Source organism: Acartia tonsa, chromosome 12 (genome assembly GCF_053477335.1).
Source record: "Acartia tonsa isolate MP-2025a chromosome 12, ASM5347733v1, whole genome shotgun sequence".
In the NCBI taxonomy this organism is placed as follows: Eukaryota; Metazoa; Arthropoda; class Copepoda; order Calanoida; family Acartiidae; genus Acartia; species Acartia tonsa.
The window spans coordinates 38,713,234-38,736,527 of record NC_137271.1 but is presented as its reverse complement, the minus strand read 5'-3'; the positions used below and the strand labels follow the sequence as shown (position 1 = coordinate 38,736,527).

At 34.5% G+C, this 23,294-nt stretch overlaps 1 protein-coding gene across 4 annotated transcripts in view; it reads right to left on the bottom strand.

Annotated features, from left to right (window-relative positions):
- Window positions 1-337: 337 nt before the first annotated feature.
- LOC145334150 (uncharacterized) overlaps window positions 338-23,294 on the bottom strand; it is a 481,948-nt gene continuing 458,991 nt past the window's right edge. For all 4 annotated transcript variants that reach the window (XM_080179457.1, XM_080179456.1, XM_080179454.1 and 1 more), the window contains 19 exons: window positions 20,554-20,626; window positions 19,937-20,032; window positions 16,130-16,211; window positions 14,241-14,287; window positions 13,617-13,775; window positions 13,008-13,148; window positions 12,550-12,675; window positions 11,902-12,123; window positions 11,340-11,434; window positions 10,204-10,615; window positions 9,703-9,834; window positions 8,798-9,447; window positions 8,444-8,525; window positions 8,026-8,307; window positions 7,492-7,645; window positions 7,240-7,294; window positions 1,509-1,695; window positions 768-1,313; window positions 338-507 (listed from right to left, as the gene is read on the bottom strand). In XM_080179457.1, coding sequence (XP_080035583.1) covers window positions 460-507; window positions 768-1,313; window positions 1,509-1,695; window positions 7,240-7,294; window positions 7,492-7,645; window positions 8,026-8,307; window positions 8,444-8,525; window positions 8,798-9,447; window positions 9,703-9,834; window positions 10,204-10,615; window positions 11,340-11,434; window positions 11,902-12,123; window positions 12,550-12,675; window positions 13,008-13,148; window positions 13,617-13,775; window positions 14,241-14,287; window positions 16,130-16,211; window positions 19,937-20,032; window positions 20,554-20,626 — 3,589 coding nt within the window. In that variant the 3' untranslated portion in view covers window positions 338-459. The remainder of the gene's footprint in view (window positions 508-767; window positions 1,314-1,508; window positions 1,696-7,239; window positions 7,295-7,491; window positions 7,646-8,025; window positions 8,308-8,443; window positions 8,526-8,797; window positions 9,448-9,702; window positions 9,835-10,203; window positions 10,616-11,339; window positions 11,435-11,901; window positions 12,124-12,549; window positions 12,676-13,007; window positions 13,149-13,616; window positions 13,776-14,240; window positions 14,288-16,129; window positions 16,212-19,936; window positions 20,033-20,553; window positions 20,627-23,294) is intronic.

Below are 23,294 nucleotides of genomic sequence, written 5' to 3'. Positions count from 1 at the left end.
GGATATTTGAAGATACATATGCGAATACTCGTGTTATATAGATTGTAAATTAATCCATATTAGCATTAATTTAAACATACATATGAGATATAGTAAATGTGCTTTTGACTTTTTTTTATTTTTATTATTTGACAACATGGACAATTAAAGACACCCCGAACTCAACAAAACGTTTGATAGAATTTTAACGAAAAATGGTGGACATTTTTTTACTTTTCTTCAACTTGAAGTGGTGAAACATAAATTTTCTCGTCAATATATTATTTATTGATAGTGACCTATTATATTCTGAAAGAAAATACTCAGGATCAATGCTGGAAGGTACTTAGAATCACGTGCTCTTGTTCGTGGATAGTTCTCTTTCGTCGTATCATTTGATTTTGGCGTTTTTTTAGAACAATGTTTCTAAATAAGAATATCCATAGTGTTTTTAATAACTCTTTATTTGTTTGTATGTTCTTATTTTTTGGTCATGTATCTTTTCATTGATTTGATTATGTTCAATCTAGAATTAAAAACTTGTTCTTAGATGTTTAAAAAAAATGCATATCTACTATTTAGAGTTAAAAGCCCTCTTCAAAGATTAGGTTGTCAAAAGTAACAATGATCGTTTTACTTTTCCAACAATAATTATAAAATGGGGGAGATTTAGTTTACCATAATTGGTGGTCACATTAAATTATCGACGGTCGGTAAATCTTTTTTGGTAAGATTAAGGGATAAAAAAATAACTGCGAATGTTAAAAATCAAAGAGCAAGTCATTCCTGTGAGTAATCTTAGTGACGCCCAGCCGTTCCCAGTCCCTGTTGTCCAACGTGGTGAGGCGGCTGCCCGTGATCTCGGCCGCCTTGAAGCCGGCAGCGTATTCCGGCATCTCCAGCGAAGTCAACCAATCACACACGTCGTCCTCGCTCCACTCCAGCACGGTGCGTAGTTGGAAACTGCCGCCACCGTTTTTGACAGCGGTTGATTCGCCATTGCGCAGGCCAGCTGTGGCAGCGACTGGCTGTTGTCTTGGCTGGCGTGAGATCCGTGTAGCACCGTAGCGGGAAAATCCGCCGGTTGTCTCGAGCACGTCGGTAAAGGAATCGTTATCGCTGTGCGAGTGCTCGGAGTCGGAGAAGCCGGGCGGCGGGGCCAACAAGGGCGGGATGGATGGTTCTCCGCTGGGGTTGGTGGCACTGCGCAGGCTATTGGGGCCCGATGGCGGGAGGGAGGGCAGGGATGAGGGGTTGCTGGTAGGTTTGTTGGCAGAGGTTATTGAAGAGGGTGGCGGGGGCACTCCCTCATATACTTCAGAATGCTTTAGATCCTAAAAGTAAAACAGAATTTTAATTTTAGTGTATATTGAGTAAATTTTATCTTTAATTAAACTATGAACATATTATCTCTACTAAAATAGATTACAATAGATTATTAACAATCTTCAAAAGGCGTATGGACTCGTTTGCATGAACAAACACAAGTTATAGAAGATTAATATAGTTATTAGAAGATTAATATTCACCTTAACATGGTGTTTAATGAGGGCCAGGCTTTCATTGATACTCCTGCTTGACTGTCCGACTCCGACCTGCCGGTTCTGGCTGCTTGACCGGCCAGTTGGGCGGTCCAGGGTGTAGGATTGGGTCATCCGGTCGTCGGAGGTACGGAAAGGCCGCTGCACGTTCACGTGGTCACCCAGCGCGGGCACACTAGAAATTTAAAAAAAAATGTTAATTGGGTGTAAATAGAGAAAGAAAAAGCGAAATGATCATTGTTTAGACGAAATTGTTACATATTTTCTTTATACGATACTAAAACTATTTGGGATGAACTGAAATTTAATTGCCGAATGTGTACGAAGTTTCCTCGGCGTTTCCTCATCCTATCTAAATATTTACTACTTCAAACTTTCAAAATTTAAATTTTTAAAATTTCATTTTTTTGGTGGAAAGTTTGAAGCTGTTTTAGCTAGTAGAAAATATTAAGATAGGATGAGGAAACTGTGTACACATTCGGAAATTAAATTTCAGTTCATCTTATTTGGCATGAAAGTTATTTGAAACTAAAAGGAGCTACAAAAAAATTGATGGAATTTTTGGTTTTAACGCCCTGCTAAAAAACAGAGCGGTCGCAACCTTCTCACTCCCCAAATTGTAACAAATTGACCTTTTTTCCCCCCAGTCCCGACTTTTCTTCATATTGGTGGTGGTTTCCTTGATATATTAATCTCACTAATTGAGGTTGACATACAAAAATGTAAAAAAAATCTTCCAAAATTGTATAAAAAAGAATACATAAAAAAACACAGAAATTTAGAAAAATCTAAGAAAACAATTTTCGTGTTCGGGGAGGGGGTGGGGTTAGACACCCACCTCTCTAACAAAGACCTAGTTGATGATAGATCAAAGACCTAGGTTCCTGCCTTTTTTGTCTATGTATTAGCCACATAAACAGAAGATTTAAAATAGAGGCTTAATCTTAAAAAATGTATTATATAAACTTATTAAGGTGGTAATTTTAAATAATTCAAAAAAATTCTATTAATTTTATTTTAAAAATATTTAAACCAGTGAACATTGAAACAATATAAGATTTGAATCTATAAATAATACTCTATTATTTGTATATCTAATGCCCCAATATAAAGACCGCAAGGATAAAGTTAACAGATAAATTAGGCAAGAAGGGAGGTGACATTAGGCTAGTTATTACTTTAGTCCCCAAAGTTTTAAAATCAAGTTTTCTTATTCGTTGTCTTAATAACTTTGGGACCTTTTATGAATTTTGATTGATTGGATCATTAAGTTAAATAACGTTTCAACCACTAATTGTAATCAACTGAATGGAGTAATTATGTGCATCATCATTAGGAATGTACATCAATTTATCGACCATTGTCTTATCCCTTTAATTTTCTAAAAGGGATTCGTTGCATGCCATTTGTCTTTATGTAAGATAATGATCAACCAGTGCTTTTCCTTAAAGTGGCCAGCAATCACTGATAACCTCCCACAACCATTATTTTTTAAAAAATTGCCAATGTCTAACCGCTGCTATGTCCGTAACCCTGCAATGCCCAAACCTGTGGAGACCAAATACCTAATATAAGCTAACCTAAACTGACCTAAAGTAGTACACAAACGAATAACCTCCCCCCCCCCATACTTGCAAGTTATTTAAAAAACAAGGGTGGGGGTTTTGTTCTAGCTAGGATCCACCCATAAAACATTTCATCAAATGCTTAATCCCTTTAATTTTAGATTCATTCATTTAGACGTCTAAATTACTCTAAAGGGGGGAGTAAGTAGGGTAGATTTGCAATAGAATTAAAAGGGCAAGTCTTTTTTTATACTTTATATATTTTATTTGTAGCGGAATAGAATAATAGCCTAGAACCACCCAAAGAAAAAAATTTAATAAATAAAATGTCCTAATATTTTCACAGGACCTATGTCAAGCTTCCACTAAATGTAAAACTCAGTCGGTTCAGTAGTTACTGAAATCCTAAGCTTCTGACAAAAAAAGCTTGCTACTTTATATAATAGGAATTGATTCTAGAATGAATTCAAAAATTATATTTTTTGTTAATAAGTTTTAAATACCTTTCTCGTATTCATTCGAATCCGATGGATAGGAACCGGTTCTCATCCATACGAAAAAACTATGTCTAGCATCGAATTATATCTAGCTTTCTACGAATATAAAAATGTACAATCATAAGATTAAAACCAGTTTTTTTTAGCCGGTACCTCGGGGCTAAAAAAAACTGGTTTTAATCTCATAATTGTACATCCTATATCCGCGGAAAGCTGTTTATAATACGATGCGAGAAATAACTATTCATTTACAGGTATACTTATGTATAAAATAAAAGTAACCTAAAAGTATTCCTTTTAATTCAAATTTTCTCCTAGATCAAATAAAGTCTGATTATGGCTGCTTTTAGACATTTATAATGATAAATATTTGGTAGGTATTTTAGGTCAAATATAAAATAAAATAGTTTTGTATTATTTTATTAGCTTTCTAGAAGAATTCTTCAATTTGTGAAGGGTCGTGGGTTCTAGAATTTTTAAAAACTTCCAATTTCGTTGAAAATAAAAAAAAAATTTAGTGTTAAATTCTTTTTTTATCTAATGACTAGTTGCTTCGCCTATAGCTTCCAGGGGAAGGTGTAGGAGGTCAAGAAAATAGTTTAAAACAACCCAAATACAATTATAAAAAGAACAACCCATTCAAACAGCAATTACTGAGATCTTAAATTTCAGACAAAGATAATTATTACTTTATCTATAATACAAAGTAGAACGATGTCTGTCTGTCTGTCCGTCTGAAGCTTAAGATCTCAGTAACCACTGAACCGATTGGCCTCTACTCTTCAGGGAATATACCTACTGGTCCTGTGATGGTTTTAAGCTATTTTCTTGGGGGGTGGGACAACCCAAACCCCCCCAAAAAATGAAAAATAACACCCCCATAAAAAATTTTTTTTTTTTAACTTTTGCCTTTTCAATCTAAAATACTAAAAAATAGGTTGATCAAACCTCTTGGGGCAAAGCCCCTAGAGGCTAGGGGCGAAGCCGCTAGTATTATTATATTGTAAACAAACTATATAATAAAACTTATTTCATTAAAAAATCTAAAAATCCTCTAAAATAAACAAAAGAAATCAGTCAGTTAAGGTATCTTACTTTGCCGTATGTTAAAGGCTTATTTATAGAGTAGCTTTGCTATTAAAAATAAAAATAAAAGGAAGGGAAAAAGTTATTAATCAAAATAAAATATGTAAACGATTCTTCAACTAAACTTGAATATTTTAAGGGATGAGAGTAAGATTTAAATTCAGATTATTTACATTAATTTTTCTCATAATTTTAACCTTACTAAAGCTACAATATCCACATATTTATAACGGGGAGAAGATTAATTTTTCGTTTAGTGACTTATCCCTGAAAATTTCTTCGAATGTTTGTGTAAGATTTGAAAAATGATTTTAGAAAAAGAAGATCTCTTTTCTAATTTAACTAGAAATTTAAAATATTTATTTTATCGCTTTATCGACCGTTTAACGAATTTTTTTTACATAAAAAGTAGCTGCGCTTCTTAAAAGCAAAAAAATCCGCCAACAACAACGTTATAATGCATTACTTTGCTGTCTAAGGAAGTTAAAGATTGTGGCATCCTTTGGAGGCACGCAACAAGTAATCTAGAAAACTAAGATTCACTGACCTACAAAGTATTAGACTTAGAAATATATGCAGTACAACCAGTTCAATATCTAAACTATTCTTTCTAATTTTGGCTTTAAAGCTAAACTTTGATATCAAAATTAGAGTAAAACACTAGAGGGAGAAAGGTTTAAAAAACTGTATCTCCCCATCGCATCAACCTTGTGCAACCTTTCTATTGGGTCATTGAAAATCACTCAATTTTGTCGCTTATATTAACACAGCCAAGTAGTAGAAAATAAATTAGAAGCAGACGAAAGAGGTCTTTGTGAAAGGAAGGGAGGCAGTTGTCTACACATCTATGCTAAAGATCTGTTATATCAAATATAATATCTAGATAACTATTTTAATTTAAGGATAAATTTTCATAAGTATCAACATTTCCTTTTTTTGGTGACGTTTTTTTCTGAGTTATGAACTTTACCATCCTTGTTAACACATGTCTTCCCCCAAATCCCCCCCCCCCCACATTTTAACAAGAAACAAAAAATTAAAAATCAGCCAATTTGCGTGAGTCAACCCTCTCGCAAACAAAGTCTTTTTATAAAAGCCATAAAAGTCGTAATTATTACAACAAATAGAACCTTATTCCGCTTATCTATAATACAAAGTAGTTTGATGTCTGTCTGTCTGTCCGTCCGTCCCTTAAGATCTCGGTAACTACTAAACTGATTGGATTCTACTCTTCAAAGAATATACCTACTGGTCCTGTGGTGGTTTTAGGCTATCTTCTTGAGGAGTGGTACACCCCCAACCCCCCCCCCAAAAAAAAAATTCCCCCCCCAAAAAAAAATTCCCCCTCAATTTAAAAAAAAATAATGGTGGCAGCTCTAGTGGTACTTATTTTTTTTAATTACCTATTGTGGCAATGCCCCTAGAGGCTAGGGGCGAAGCCGCTAGTATCTTATAAGCTAGGATTGTTTTTCTTTAAATATTAAACATTGACAATTTTGTGGAAACACTGAAGCTGACAAAAACGTTAAACTCTGTTTACTCCTCATATATTCGCACTTTTTAACAATTTCAAACATTTCCGCTACAATTTATGCGTCAAAATCATGAATGTGTGTACGCCAATTTTTGCGTCAATTCGTTGGCAGATTTTGATAAATGAAAAAAATTGGTAAAATATAGCAATTGTTTTATCTTATTTATTAAGTACAATATAAATCTTACTTTTATTGACTGATTTAAATTTCAGAACCATTAACTGTATAAATTTTAGTTTCTTTTTGTAAAAATATATACCTACTAATATGCGTAAAAAAATGACGAAAGTTTGCAGTGAATTTTTTTTATATCTTATTATTGTGTTATTGTTTGAACACATTGCGTATAAATTTGAGCGTCGCTACTGGTTTGACAGATGGGTTCAAAATTCAAATCTTATATCAAAAGGTAAAAGAGTTTTTTTTTCAAGCATTTAAGAATAGATACTTTTGTAAATTTGCCTCTATGTAACTCAGATAAAAAAATTTTGTTTTAAAAATCTATGAATTCCACGATTTGCAGGTATTTTCATTAATTTTTTGACTAGTTCATTTTTTTCGGGAGGAGGGGATCGTTATACAGCCAACTGCTAGTATCACTTTATATGAGTACATGAAAACTAGTGCAACATCCATGTAATAACATATCGATTCCCCCAATAAACAAGAAAGTTACTTTCTATTCCTTTATCCTAATAGTTATGTCAGAAAATATTTTGATTATGTCAAATGATCTTGTTTGTAAGTGTAACATTAAAGGGAATTTAAGATAAAATAATAGCACTTATTCAGTTTTACATTCTTAGTAATAGCATCTTGGAGGTTTTTTAGTGTGACATATCAAAGTACCTCCCCTACCAAGTTTTGAAATAAATAAAAAAATAAGGGGGTAGTTGGTTAGTTTTATCCTGTGCCTAACAACCAAAAACTACTTTATTTTCAATTTTTTTTTCAAAATGAGGGGAAAGGTTTCTGTGATCGACTAGGAACACGGGGGACACCACCGCTATATCTCAAATAAAAAATGTTGCTTTACCTGGATTTTGCGGGAAGCGTGTCGTGGGTCCATTCAATATGCACGGGCTCGGCATCTAAACAAAGTAAACATTGTTTAAAATATTTTTCGTTGCTACATCCCTTTTTATGTCAGTCGGACATAACTAAAATATGGTTTAAGATTATTTTTAAGCCTAATATAGGGCTCTATAAAGCAAAATTAGTTAGTTTTAGCCATAGAACTTATTTTTCAATCTTTATATAAGAAAGCTAAAAATACTGAAATACTTACTTCGTTTATGTATCTGACTGTAGGACTGACTAGAAAAGTTTTTGTTGGGACTCGAGCTGGCGGGCTTGCGCCCGAGAGTTGAGCTGCTGAACCGGGTTTTCATGCCGCCACCGGAAGCCAAAAGCTCGCCGGGTTTAGCTATGGTCGATGCGTCCTTAATTAAAATACAACAAGGTTAATTTAACATTATTTTAGTACAATGAAAAGGAATTGGAGTAAACATGAAATAAACATGTACATGTTAAAAGAAAAAAAACTTTGAGACCTTTTGTGAGAAGTTAAACAGTTATTATAGCATTACATTATTAACAGCTTTCAGTGGATATAAAAATAAAAAAATAATTAAAACCACTTTTGCCTTTTTGTATAAAAATTTCTGTGATTCGATGCTGTATATAATTTTTTCAGTATGGCTGACAATTGGTTCTAATCCAGCGGATATTAATCGGTTTAGAAGCCATACTGGACAAAGTGTTGTTAATCAAGGAAGATGTATTTTCAAGTTTTCTAACGTTTTTTTTATAAAAATTTTACCTTCGTTTGCCGCATCCTATTAATAATAGGTTTATCCTCTTCAGAATTTGTACTATGGCAATCCTCTTCTTTGCCAGCTGGCAAGCCCCTCGGGGTTCCAACCCCCTCGGCTGCCCACTCCCTCCACTGAGCGACACCCGCACTGCGTGACATGCCCCCAGGCGGGTGGGCGATCGAGCCGGGCGGTCCGACTAGCAGCTGTGTCACATATTCGCCGCTGCCGTTGCTTAGAAGACCGCCGGCAGTGTCGTGAGGATCTTGATGGGAGTTATTATCAGGATCCTATAAATAAAATTCATTGTTACTCATATTGCTTTTACATTACAAATAAAGACCGTTTTCTTTATTTTATTTTAAAAATCTATAAACAGCAAAAAAAAAACGATAAAAATAGATTTTGTTTGAACAACGATGATACCTGGTCGCTGCTAACACCACTGCTGGAATTATCCTGTTCGTCCACCATATCCGGCAGCGATCTACTAGACTTCAACTGAGATCTGAATATACAGTTTTTTGTCAATAAATCACTCAGTATGACAATTTCATTAGTTATAAATAATTAAGTAATTTTTTTCAATTTCAAAATTCCACCAATAAACAAGGAATCTCATGTCTTCTTTCATTTTTGCCTGTATGGGTATACGTTGTTGTCTATAGAGTTAATCATTCTGATATCAGATGAAAAACCTGCTTTCCTAATTATAGCTAAAGAAAAAACGTACGAATTTTAGAGATGCTTCACTCAACCCAAAATTAAAATTAATCATACCTGGCCCTTTGTAGATCTGCCTGACTAATGCCATTGCCCGCGCCATTGCCACCTCCAGACTCCAGAATATCCTGGACACTGCCCGTCCTGTTGGGATCCTTTTTCAGGATTCCGTTGCTGCCGGGATAATGGGTCTGATTAGTGCTGTTGTGATGCACCAGGAGCGGGCTTCTATTGCTGTTGTTCTGGTGCACGCTGTTGGTCATCAGAAGCATGTTGTTGCTGTGCTGGTGGTCCAACACAGCAACCCGGCTGTTGGGCGTCATTGTGGTCGGGGAACAAAAGCTGTGGGATTTTGATAATACCGGTGGCGTGTTGGCGGTTGGCACTGCAGCTGGCACCGCCATGTTTTGATTATTGCTGTTGTTGTTGTTGGAACCAACCTCGATGCGAATTTTAGAGTTTGAGGTCAGCTTAGGCTGGGGCGGCGGGGTTATGTCCTTTTCCCAGGCGGCACCGGTTGTTGGTGCTACCGCCGGCAGTTGTTGAATGTCCCAATGTTGTTGTTGTTTTGTATTGCTTGGGGCAGCTGCTGTGACAACGCTGGTCGGTGGAGGCGGGAAGTTGTTGTTGGCGGGAGAATTCTCCCATTCCTCGGCGGGTAGTAGGCTACCGCCTTCCCATTCAGCGTGGGGCGGTACTACAGGACCCTATAAAATCGCAGTGAAATATTTTGTAATAATTTGGATTTTTAGAAGAGATCTTAAAATAAACAAAATAATAGAGAGGGAAGGGGTAAAATAACTGTATGTTCCAACCGTTTGGAACCATGTGCTGACTTTCAATTGGGTCTTTGAAAATCAGCCATTAACGTTGGAAATATTAACACAGCCAATTCGCTACAAAAAAGCAAAAAGCAGACGAAAAGCTCCCCAAAACTAGAAATAAAAAAATTATTATCCTACCTTAATTATAGGTTTCTTAGGTTTAGCTTGTCCGGCTTTGGGTGGAACATTAACCGTCTTTGTTGGAGACCGTCTAGTCGGCCTCCAACAGCCTGCAGCCTCGCCTTCGGGTTCAGCCTCCCGTTTAGTATCCTAAATAAGAAGAAAATCAGTATGCCATTGCCATATAGAAAACCAATTTGGTATTGTAAAACGAGTCTTTAGCAAAAATATTGTTTTAAAAATACATTTTCAATCATATAAAGTTGTAAGATTTTCTATGTTTAAACCTTAAGAATTCCATAACTTACTACTTATCCTGTATAGTTCCCAGTTTAAATAAGTATGCTGTACATGGAACCCTGTCATAGTTTTAGGCTATTTTATTTTTAGATTTAGTTCGTGGGATTTTAACTATTTTTCCTTCCCCTCCCTTTCCTTTAAGAGCCAATGGATGCTAGTGGGACAGCCACAAGTAATCCATATCATAAACAAAACAATAAATATTCAATGAAAAATTACCTTCAAAATGCTTTCTTTCTTAGTCATAGTGCCAGAACTATGGATAATATTTGCTATATCCTGATTCATTATAAAGCTCACGGTCTTCTTCTTCTTCCTATCCTGTCGCTGCTGCTGATTTCGCCGCAACGTTGCGGTGCTGGGCTCGCGGCCCCGCGTCCCTATCGGATCCTCGGACGGCGCCATGCCGCCAGATCCGCCACCGTTCCGCCAACTCGAATCCGACCCGGAATAAGAACCGTTTTCGGCGTCCGAAATATCATAATCCGGTTCGGGGATGTGGGGCACGCCCACGCCGTTGTTGTTGACGGCGGTTTGGCCGCCAGCGGTGGGAAGGCGGTAGCCGCCGTTAACGTCGTAATCCTCGTCCGGTGTACGGGCGTTTGTTGGTGTTTCTGAGTCGTCATCAACCCTAAAGTAAAATATTTCATCAAATGCCATCCAGATATCAAATTGTTAAGAGTACAAATAGCCAATAAAAATAATAAACTATAATACAGTAAAAATGTATAAGAATGAAACAGCGGCGTGCACAGGGACTCAAAAGGGGACATAAAGCCTTGTGGAGATAAGAAAAAAGGGGAAGGCAATCCTACCCATTTTGGTATTTATTATTACATGGATCTTACACCAGATTATCATGTTCTCAACTAAAGTGAAACTTATAGCTGGCTAAAATAACGAACACACCATACCCCCTCTTTACCCCACCCTCTCCCCTGCTACTGGATGAACGAACTGACCAATGAGTGATGTCCATGTTGGCAACAACAGATCTATAGTATAGATGTATATACAGACAATTACCTAATTTCATTTTTCAAAGACCTCTTTCGTCTGCTTCTAAATTATTTTCTGCTACTTGCCTATGTTAATATAAGCGGCACCATTGGTTGATTTTCAATGACCCAAAAGAAAGGTTGCACAAAGTGGTTGCGATGGGGAGATACATTTATTTAACCTTTTCTCCTTCTAGTGTTTTACTCTAATTTAGCAACCTAAATTTACAATAAATTTCCCCTGTCATTATACCAACGCATGATCTATCTATATTTGTAAACAAATGCATCAAGCAACAAAAACATAAATTCCTATGGCTTTAATAATATGTCAAAGGGTCGGTCGGTCGGTTTTACCTGTTATCATCTGGCGTGAGTGGAGATCTGAATGTTGTGTAAGTGGTGTAGTTGATACCGTTCACTGCGTACGTTTCCACCGGTCCCAGAGGTTCCTGAATAATATTTTAATATTATTTTTCTCGTATTCATTTGAATCCGGTGGATAAGAACCGGTTCTCATCCATACGAAAAAACTATGTCTAGCATCGTATTATATCCAGCTTTCTACGAATATAAAAATGTACAATCATAAGATTAAAACCAGTTTTTTAACCCATGCCTTCGGCACCTCGGGGCTAAACAAACTGGTTTTAATCTTATAATTGTACATTCTAAATCCGCGGAAAGCTGTTTATAATACGATGCGAGAAATAACTATTATCCTATGAGTAATGATAAAACAGATTGGAAAAATGTAGTGGATTGATTGAATTTCAAATTATTTCAAAGCAGGGTAAAGACATAAAAGAAAAAAGAAATAAAAGTAACCAACTTGGTTATATGTATTTGAGTGTAATTTATAGTCCAATGACCCCTCCCTCCCTGCATAAAAAGTCATAAATGAAATCGTAAACCATACCTCGCGTTTTAAGATCAAAGGTTTGCTTGGCCTCGGTGGCAGGGAGTGTGTTCGTGTGGGCGACCTCTTCTTGTTGCTGCCCGCCTCGGGCGAGGTCGCCTGGGGCGTGGGGGTCTTGTACGTGGCCTCCCCCTCGTACAGGCGAGCGTTGGAGGAGGGTTTGAAGCTCGAGGCCGGGGCTACGCTGATTTGACAGCCAGCTTTGCTGGGTTTAACCTCAACCTGGAATTTTATGCAAAATTATAACCTAAGCAAAATATCAAACAAGAAAGACTTTGCAAATTATTGGTAGCGCAGTATCACATGTTTTTGGGGTGGTTCTAGGCTATTTTCCTAACCCCTATGTTTTTCCACTAAAGACCAGGGGATAAAAAATGATCATATAATGAAATGACGCAGACTGTAAATTAAAAACTGATATACTGTGTAGATACTGCAATCATAACAATCTTCCTATTTAAGGGTACCTGGGATCGTGAGGGATAAGACAATGAACGATTAATTGATGTGCATATCATTATCCAATGATGTTAAACAAAAAATACTTCTTCTGTTTATCAAAATTATTGTCCCCTTCCTCCCTCTGAGCTTTAACTGGATATTAATAATTTTAAAAATCACCAAACCTTACAGAAAATGTAAACGTACCTTAGCATAATCCGGATTGCCGCCATTGTTCGCCACCGACATCATTTGTCCAGCCGCCACCCCGCCGTTTGGAACTGGTGGGGGAGGGTGCGTGGGGGCAGGTCCTGCTCCAGGACTGAAGTCAGCCTAAAATACAAATATTGATTACATTTGAGTCAAATTAGAGAAAAAATAAGAAGATTGTCAAAGGGGGTAAGAATTATTGTTAAATTCTCGCAATTAAGGTATCTAAAACATTAATCATTTAAGAATAAAATAAAGATATTGATTTTAACCCAGCTTCTGAATTTAAAGACTTTATTGAATTTGAATGGTTGGGTAATTAAGTTGAGTGTTCAAATGTTTGAACCACTTATTTTAATCTACAGAAGGGGTAATTTTTTGTATCATCATTGGGCAAGTACATCAATTTATAGGCCATTGTCTTATCCCTTTAGATCTCTGAATCAAACTTGTACCTGGAGTGGCCTGATCCTGGTGAGGGTCCTGCCATAGTTGTCCTGACTGGTGGCAATACTGGCCATCATCTCCTGAACACCCCTGGCACCACGTCTAGCCTTGCTGGGCAGAGTGTAGTAGCCCTGGTGGTTAGAACCATCCTGAATAGAGAGGTTTATTAGATATGCATTTAAACAAGGACAATCATAAACAAAAGTAGTTTTGCAATAACAGATAAACTAGGTGTAATTTAATGAAAATTTAAGTAAGCTCTTACACAGTGAACAGGTACAACTAGGAACTTTGTGCTATATATAAAACTGTTAAGAATCAAGAATTTATGGGATATTGGTACCCAAAGTTTTATAAACACATTCTCTCATTGGTTGTTTTAGAATTTTGGGTACTTCTTATGTTGAATTTTGATTAGTTGGTTCTCAACTATTAGTGTCCAAACTTTTTAATCAATAATATTAATCCAACAGAACTTGGGGATGTATTCTAGTTCATTGTCAATTGTCCTATCATTGCAGAGTTTTATTTTGCAATGAATGGAAAAGATAGTCCTTTTTATTGAAACTCATTACCAATAAATCTCTTAATTTTTGATCTTTAAGATTATTCTTTACCTTAAGATTGATCTGTGTGAGGGGTGTGTCAAGTTCTAGAGACTTGAGATCCTCCTGGCTGACTGACCGTCTGCTGGCCTCTATCATGGGTAGGATGGGCTCCAGGTCAGGCAGGTCCCGGTCACGCACCACGTCCTCCAGATTATCAAACTTCTGCGCCTATAAAGTAGTTGGATGTTAGTTAGCATTTAAGTTAGATTTTAAAGCCAAAGCTGCTAGTTTCTAAAAAATGATTTCGCGTATTTTTTTGAGATGTAGTGAAAAACTGAAAAAAACCCATCCCTTAAAATAGTTATAAACCTTCTCTGGACATATTAAGCTATCATATCAGTTCAGCGATTAGCGAGATCCTTCGGTACAGACAAACGGACATCCTATTACTTTTATAAGGATAATAAGAAGGAGGGTTATGTATAGATTTGAGGGTCAATTTGTCCGTTGGGATCAACTTTTAAAAGCGATTTCAGAAGTTTTAGTCTTTTTTTCTAGATATAGTAAAAACTGCTGAGAAATAGTTTAGGGAATACAAGTAAAAACAGACAGATTATGTAAGAATACATGGAAACAGGATAATGCTAACAATAAATTGAGAGTTCATAAGGGAAACAAAGAGAAGTACATTACCTGTAGGTCAGGGGTTGAATTGAACTGTGTCTGAGCAAGAAAACTTCCTAAAAAAAGACACAAAATTAATATTATTCTTTTATTTAAAGTCTTCTTTGTAATAATTTTATTATCTCTTTAATGCACAGAAAGAGGGAATATCACACTGTAAACTTCACTGGTACCCTGAGTTTTATAAAAAAAATCTTCTTTCAATCGTCGGCTCAAAAACTTTTAATAGATTTTGATTGGTTGGTTCAAACTGGCAGTTAATCTTTTAGCCGAAGCATATAGGTTCACTGGTTGGCGAGATCTTTAGACACACATCCTGTTATCTTTATATAAGGATAAACTTATATTTCAATTGTAGAATATAAAGATTGATCTGTTTAGCATATAAAAACATAAATATATCAGAACAAGGACAATTTTTATATAAAGATAGTGCAGCAAAAACATCTTAAAGAATTAAAAGGCGGTTTTCCTCAAATTTCATCAAAAAATGATTTTTCAAAAAGGGGTTTAGGTGGCCAAGAACTATGATTAAGTATGATAAGTGAAAACACCTAATTAAAAGTAAACTTTTGACATATTCAGTAAATCTAATGTTAAATTTCAAGAAGCTATGTAGTAGTACCCTAGCAAGTTGCAACTATCGTTGAGTTTATACAGATGTACGGACGGACATACCCAGATTATAATATAGCTACGCTACCTAAAACCGTGGAACATAATATTGGAATTATTGGAAAACCATTTCATTTTACAAATTGTATCGGACAGGGAAAAATGTTGGATGTGGAATGACTAACGCATAAATACTTTTATTTATTCTTAGCATTTATTACTACAGCTACAAAACTTCATCAATAATAAATTTCACTATTAAGAAATATAAAAATTGCAGGGCCAATTACCTTACCCTGCGGGGCAACACATAACCCAATATAACCTAACCTAACCTAAAATAACCTACCAAAAGTCATTTTGAAAATAGGACGACTCGCTCATTAAAGGGCGCGCCACGAAAGGGACTATACCCAAAACTTCTATTTGTGAATGTGAAACAATATCTAATGAAATATTAGCAGAACCTGTCATTTTGTGGACTTGAAGGAACACCAAAAAAAGTTATTTCTGTGTATATAGACTTTAAGGGTACACATTATCAGCGCCGCATAAATTCTATTCTACTTATTACTACCGCACAAACAGCCCATGTAAGATTTTCTCCTATTAATACTATCATATAAAAAAAGTAAGAGTGTTTGTCTATAGCTTAAGATCTCAGTAACTACTTAACCTTTAGGGTTATCTACTTTAATGTAAGCTTCGAATAGGTCCTTCCTGTGATAGTTTTAGGCTATTTTAAATTCCGATTTAAGTCTTGGGATAGTTTTAAGCTATTTTTAAAGCACCTATTCTGTTTTGAATACATAGTTTCTAGATGCTAGGGGAGTAACCACTAGTATATATGTTTCTTGCTTTTGCATCTTTTAGCTTAGAATTAGGAACATTTTGCTATTATAACACATTTGCGGAAATCATAGCACAACAACTCTAAGAGCCAAGACTGAGAAACTTTAAGACAAATCTAATTTGCTGTATACAAAATTGTTTGCGAGGTTTTATTGAAAATATAACTTTTTATCAGACAATATCCATTCAAGTACCATTTTGAGCATATAAACCCCACTCTTGATAAAATAAAAACAAATATAAGAGAGGTGGTTCTCCGTTTTATTATTTTAGGTCAAGTTTGGATAGGTAATATTAAATAATAGGTAGCCCCTAAGGGATAGGGACTCCGTAGGGGTTATGATTATGGAAAAAATACCCCACCCCCCTCCCTAACAAATGAACAAAATGAGTTTAAAGTATTCTAAAATACATAAAATTTTAATTTTTACCTTTTTTATGTTTCTTCATTTGAGCAACGCTTGAAAAATTTCTAATTGTCACGATGGGACTCGAACTTGTTGAGCTAATGTCCTGAAAATAAGATGAAGAATATCAATAAAATATCCATTTTTATAGGGACCCTATAATAGGGTAGCGTCTAAGGTCCAAGTATGATCTAAGACTTTTTTGAAAGAAAGTTTCGGGTATAGTACCTTTAGTGGCAACGCCTATTAAGGGGCGTTTCATCGTATTTTAACAGTAGCTTTTCTCCTATTTCTAGCCCCTGGGGGGCTCTAAAACCGCAAGGCCAATTGCCTACAAATCGCCCCTTAATAGGCGTTGCTACAACGGTACGGGACTATGCCCGAAGTTTCAAACATTGCTTAGGTTGGGGTAAGGTAATTTATAATACATTGCCCTCTCCCTGCCACACTGATATGTTAGCTTATTAATTTTATTTTGGAATGGTAGCGGGCCCATGTCAACTATTCATTATCTTACAGAGATGGGTTTTTGAAGAAGAATGCCGCGTATTTCAAAATTTTTTGACCTGTCGTCTTCGTTCAATCAATTATTATTATTGTCGAAAAAACGCGGCATTCTTCTTTCAAAACCCCACCTCTGGGATGATTAGGCCCATAAGTAGCGCAGCAACAAAAAGTCATATTTGTCAATAAATCACTGAAAAACACGTTAGTTTTTTTTTATTATTATTTAATCTAGATATTCAACATATCAGGGAACATTGGACTGTAAATAACCAAGTTTTATAAAAACGTTCTTTGCTCCAAAATTTTGGGTACTTCTATTGAATTTTGATTGGTTGGTTCCTCACAAGCAGTACCCAAACTTTTTATCTGCGATTAAAGTATACAAATGTTGACATACTTGTTTTTTTCTTCATATAAAAAACTGGAAAAATAACTGCATTAAAAAAGTACAGCCCCACTAATGAAGTCCAAAAAAGTATTGATAAAAATTTGACGCAATTTATCTTCATTATAATGACAATATTTTTGCAGGACTCGAAATTGTCGCTGTTCGTACTTTCTGGTTTGCAAGAAATTAGGGATCTTTAGGGATAAGACATTGGACGATAAATTGATAAACATTCTAAAATTGAAACCATATAATCAAAATAAAAAAAAATACCTAAATTTTTGATCCAACGAAAAAAAATAATGTGGTTATACAACTTTAGGTACCAGTATAATTTACAGTCCAATGTCTCCTCTCTCCTTGGCTAAAAATGCATTAGAGTAGCAATTCTGTCATTAGACTCGCGACTGAAGCATTAAACTACGAGCATTCCCTTTTATTCAGCAAGGTGATGGATTCGAATCACCTAATTTTGAGATATATTCTTACTGCTGCAATGTCAGATAAGTCTCATAAAGGTTTGGCTCAACGATAAAAAAATCTAAATAATGATACTTTTCTTTAATATGCTAGAACCTATTTTTGTTTAATTATAAGATAAACAAACTTTTATAATTTTACTTTTCACATATTAAACAAGGATAACAGTATTTTATAACATGAATAGCGCGGCTATAACTAGCTAAAAAAGTGCAATAAACAAAGAAATTGCCTTATTTATAGAGTAGATGCACGTTTGAATGGTTGAAAAATTTGCAATAGAACCACTCCTTAGTAGGTGGTCGTTTGCAGATAAAAATATCCATTTTATTAACATAAAATGACCCCCTTTCCAAGAAAAGTAGCTGGTTGTATGTCTGTAGGTGTTTATGTACAGCAAGATCTCGTAAACTGCTGGTAGATGGGAGGAGGGGAGGGGTATGGAAATAAAAGAGATATTACTCAATGCTATGGGCGAAGCTATCAGTTTACTATAATACTGCTTATAATATAATGAAAATAAATTTAGAATTAAAACCAAATTTTGACTGACAGTATAAGTTGGTGGCAATTTTTTTTTTTTTTTTTGGGGGGGGGGTTAAAAATGGGATAGAAATATCGAAAAGGATAGTTAGCAGACGAGACATTAGATAAAAGTAAAGCAATCAATATCAAAATATAATCTCATTCAAATCAATATTATGAATATTTTGCTTAAGTACTTTAATCTTTTAAAACAAGAATCATTTCTTCTTTTGTTGCACAGCATTAAAAAACATAAATACTAATTAGAAAAATGATGAAATCTAAATTATTTTGCTTTTATCAAAATAAGGATACAACTACATCAATCATAACTTTTAAAGCTTGCTTAAATAGCTCAATATAATAATACAGAAAATAATACATTTTGTCTTAATTCTAATGATTAATTACTGAATGATTTTCTTTAAAAATATAAAATTTTTTTGTCAGGTTAAAATGAATGGAAAGTTTGATCCAAAATTTTGTGTGTATGTGTTTGTGTGTGAGTGAATGGGTGTTATGTGGGTGTGTGTGTGTGAGTGTATGGGTGTTATGTGGGGGTGTGTGTATTATTCCAGGGAGGGATGGGACTTTGGCTGTTTATTACACTAGTCTCCAAAGTCTTAATAATAACGTTTTCTTATTCATTTGCTTAACAACCTTGGGACTTTTATGGAATTTTTATTGGTTCATTTAGTTGGGTCTCCAAACGTTCGTACCACCAATTTTAATCTACAAAAGGGGTAATTTTGTGTATCATCATTGAGGATGTTCATCAATTTATCGGCCATTGTCTTATCCCTTTAGCTCCGTGGTATTATTCTGTTTGTATAAAGAAAGTTGAGAAAATCTAATATTTTGTCTCAACTCAGAGACTGAATATTGAGTTTTCAGACGTTCAAGCAAAAACGTAAAAAATGTTTTAAATATTATAGAGAAAATGCGGTAAAATTTAAAGTTTAAATCATATTGTTAGCAACATACAATTTTTACTCAGTATAGGATTTTTTGATAACCAAACCCAATAATTTTGTTTATCTTAATTTGGAGATTGATTTTTTAAAGACCATTGTCCTATCTCTTTATCCCCGAGGTAAATTATAGAGATTTTCACAGTGATCTTATGGGCTAAGACAATGAAAGGTAAGTTTATGCACCTCTTTAGTAGTTTGGGTACTGAAAGTTTGAACTATCTTAACAAGATTTAATTAAAGTACCCAATGTTTCAAAGCCAACAAATGATGAGCGAGTGTCTTTATAAAAGGACCAGTATATTATACAGTCCAGAATTTTTAACTGAAACTACTTTTTTTTTATAATTTTTACAGAAATTTTAAACACTAACTCTCTATATTTCTTTATAAACCAGAAAAAGTTTCAGAGCTTTTTTCCTTACATGTTTCTGCTATATACAAAATTGCTTTTGAAATAACGCAGCTATTCTTTTTATTTGTTGGTAATAGTATTATTTAGTAATAAGGTCTGTTAAGATCCCGCTAACCACTGAACCGTTTAATTTCTCAATTATAGTGAAGCTTTAAATAAGCATTGTGATGGTTTTAGGCTATTTCATTTCCCTTTAAATACAGATCTACTAAATGATAATGGCGAAGCCACTTGTAAAGGTATAATGAACACTAGAATAACCCTAAAAAGATTCTATTAAATTTTGACAGGTAAACCGTAACACATACGGACAAAAGCTATTTATAGAGTAGTTGCGCTACTAAAAAGATTATTTCATGAATACTTTATGTAAGAATATTTACAAATATGTTAAGAAGATTTCTGTCAAAAATTTTTAAACATTTTCCAACAGAAATTGGTTCAGTTTTCCAAGAATTGGAAACAGCTTATCGTGAGCTAAGTTTTGCCTTGTAGCGTAGCTGCTCTACAATTAGGCAGCGTACGTAAGTTTGAACGTTGTTTACCTTGTTTATTGCACCGGCAGTGAGTCCTGAGTTTCTTCTGAAAATGACGTCCAACTCCTTGGCAAAGCTGGTGCCCACTGTTTCTCCGTCATCAACCTAATGGATATGAAATATACGTGGATATATTGACAGGGGAAATTTTGTTGTCAATTTAGGTTGCTAACATAGAAAACATTTATTGGTCAGTTCGTTCATCCAGAAGAAGGAAATGGGATGAGGTAAAGGAGATGCAATGGGAAAATCGTTTATTTAGCCTGCTACGAGTTTTACTGTATTAGAGAACATAAATTTGGTGCAACATCTAAGTAATAATATATCGATTATCAACCTAGATTAAATAAATATTTTCTTCACCTAGTTCAAGAAAAGGGACAAACCTGCTTCACACTAGAGATGTCATGTAGTACCTAATGATGCTCTATAGGGCGGGTGACACAAAAACTAAAAGTTGGGACTTCCAACACAAAGATTTGTTGTTTGTTGATTGTAACCTTAGCTAATAGGAAGTAATAGGCTCTTGGACCATTAGTTAGCGTCATTTACGCACAAATACGAGACCAATTACAGATAATGAATTAAAACATAAAAATAACAAAATTAAAAATCTCAAAGTTTACCTTATTCAAAGCATCCTCAGATTGAGATTTTGGTTGAACCAGTCCCGTTCCATCCTTCTCTCGTAAGGCATTGCTAAAAAAAGAATAACATTTTTTTTTTTATTTTTTTAAACAGAACAATTTTTGTATAAATCTATTGTATAAAAAAAAGCTGAAAAACAGGCCAGGAAATGAATGATATTTTATAATTAAATGCTTTGTTAAAATCAAAGTAACAAATAATTAAAATTCATTTATGGAGTGTATTGTCTTAAGAATAACTTTAATGCCTATAGCTTTTCCACCAGAAAATCTTTTTTGTCATTTAAAAAATCAGAATATATGTAAGAATTATATATAACATCTTGCTAAATCCTATTATAAGTAGGTAGTTAGAAGGTTTATTTTGTATGTAACTTGAATATTCGATACCTACTGAACCAATTTATTTCACCATTTTAGGGAAGATTAACATTGGTCCTGGGATAGTTTTAGGCTTTATATCAGACCATTGTTTTCCCCTATGTATACAGAAACACTAGATTCCATTGAAGCAACAAGCATTTTTAAAGTCTGAACTAAGCATCTATCCCTTAATTTCTGCTAATTTGATATTAATTAGAAATCCTAGATCTTAGTTTGACACAAAAATTTCCGCTTGAAGGAATCTTAGATTGAGTTTGTGTATTAAATTTGCTGTGTGCATTCATTTCCCCACACAGGTTATTAATTATAAGGGAGGAAGGGGACATTGGACTGTAAATTATACTGGTACCCAAAGTTTAATAACCAAGTTATTTTATCAGTTAGCTCTAATACTTTTGGGACTATTATTAACCTGTAATTGGTTAGTTACTTTGATTGAATATTGATTAATCGTTCACTTGCCTGTTGGTCCATAATATTATTACAATAGCATAACTCCTAATTCCCCAGTTTCTTAACTTTATACATTAATTACAACTCTCAGCTCCCATGTTATCTATCTGTTAATGTTTTATTTTTAGCGAATAAAAAACATAACGCGAATGTCGTATTATGCGGTACTGGAGGAACACCAAATTTGTTGGTTGTTTACTTTCTGTGGATATGAGATGGGTTAACTGGCAGTTTATTCAAAACTGCAAAACACAATAAATAAGGCGCATCAAACACTAACCAACATTAGAGTAAAACAAAATAGGGGGAAGGGGACCCTGTGCCGACTTCTAATTGGATCTTTGAAAATCAACCAATATCATCGTAATTATTATTACATGGGATATACATCTATATTTATTACATTTATTTGTCAACAAGTAAAAATTGTAATTAATGGCAGGTATTATCATTAAATCAATTAATATGAGGATTTTTTTTAGCCAATTATACTTTATGATTTTAAGCCTGAAATAGCATTGCATAAAAAAAAACGTCATAAACAAAGATGATTAATAGATTTTAGCAAAGAATAACCATAGTTCCCGAGTAGTTGCGCCCATAAAATAGCTATTTAATTTTCAATTATTATTTTGCAAGAATGCAGGGACACCAAAATGCACCTCAACTCTATCTATCTCTGTGGATACTTGTGCATTTCAGGGATACAGGGTTAGGTCAATTGAGGTGAAATTAATCCCGACAAAATTATAAAATTGTATAATTAAGGGGGGGGGGGGGTTAATGCAACCATCTCGTAATCAATGTATAAATGGCACTTAGAATTCGAATTTTGATCTGAAATTTTGCATGAGTAATCCTTGGTAGGTCTATTATCCCTAAATCGAACAAAAAGTTGAAAAAGTAACGAATAACGGCTCAGTCTTTTTGCCTTTTTTGGCTATTTTTAGGGCAAATCTGTCCTAAATTACGTAGGAATCAACTTTTTGAAACATATTTTTGCTTTAAATCATGTGAAATGATACATAAAAAAAAAATTTTTAGATTTCTAGTACCAGCAACTACCGGCTAGAACCGTTTAAAACGTTTTAGAGCGGAAAAGAGTATTTTGTAAAGATAGGTTTCGTGATGGATTTCCGTTGAAAATAGTCAAAAAATGGCTAAACGGCTGAGCCACCAGCCGTTAGCCGCTACTTTTCCAAATTTTTGTTCGATTTAGGGAAACTAGACCTACCAAGGATTACTCATGCAAAATTTCAGATGGAAATTCGAATTCTAAGTGCCATTTATACATTGATTACGAGATGGTTGCATTAACCTCCCCCCCCTTGTATCATATTGGGAGAAGAAAGGACTGAAGATTAAAATATTTGTCCTATCCCTCCCTGGATGCATTTAGGTGCATTATATGTTATGTTCATAAAATGTAACATTCTATCAATTAACTCAAAACTGTATTAAGTAGTTTTAATAAATATTAAATATATATTATATCACAAAAGTAAATTTTTTAGATTTAAGTTTAACATTATGCCTTTTTGAACTACCACTTAGTTATTTTTTGATTGCTTTAATTGTTGTATTTTAAGAACACTATATATTATAATGGTTGATACTTTGAGGGATAAAAAGTAATATTCTTAGGTATCAAATAAAATATATTATAATAGTTTTATCATTAGAGTAAAACACTAGAAGGGGAAGAAGTTAAATAACTGAATTTCCCTATCCCAATGACCTTGTGCCGACTCTCAATTAGGTCTTTGAAAATCAACCAATGGTGACGGAATATTAATACAGCCAAATAGCAATAAACAATATGTTAGCAGACGAAAAAGTCATTGGAAAAGGGGGGGGGGAAGGTAGTTATCTGTATATACATC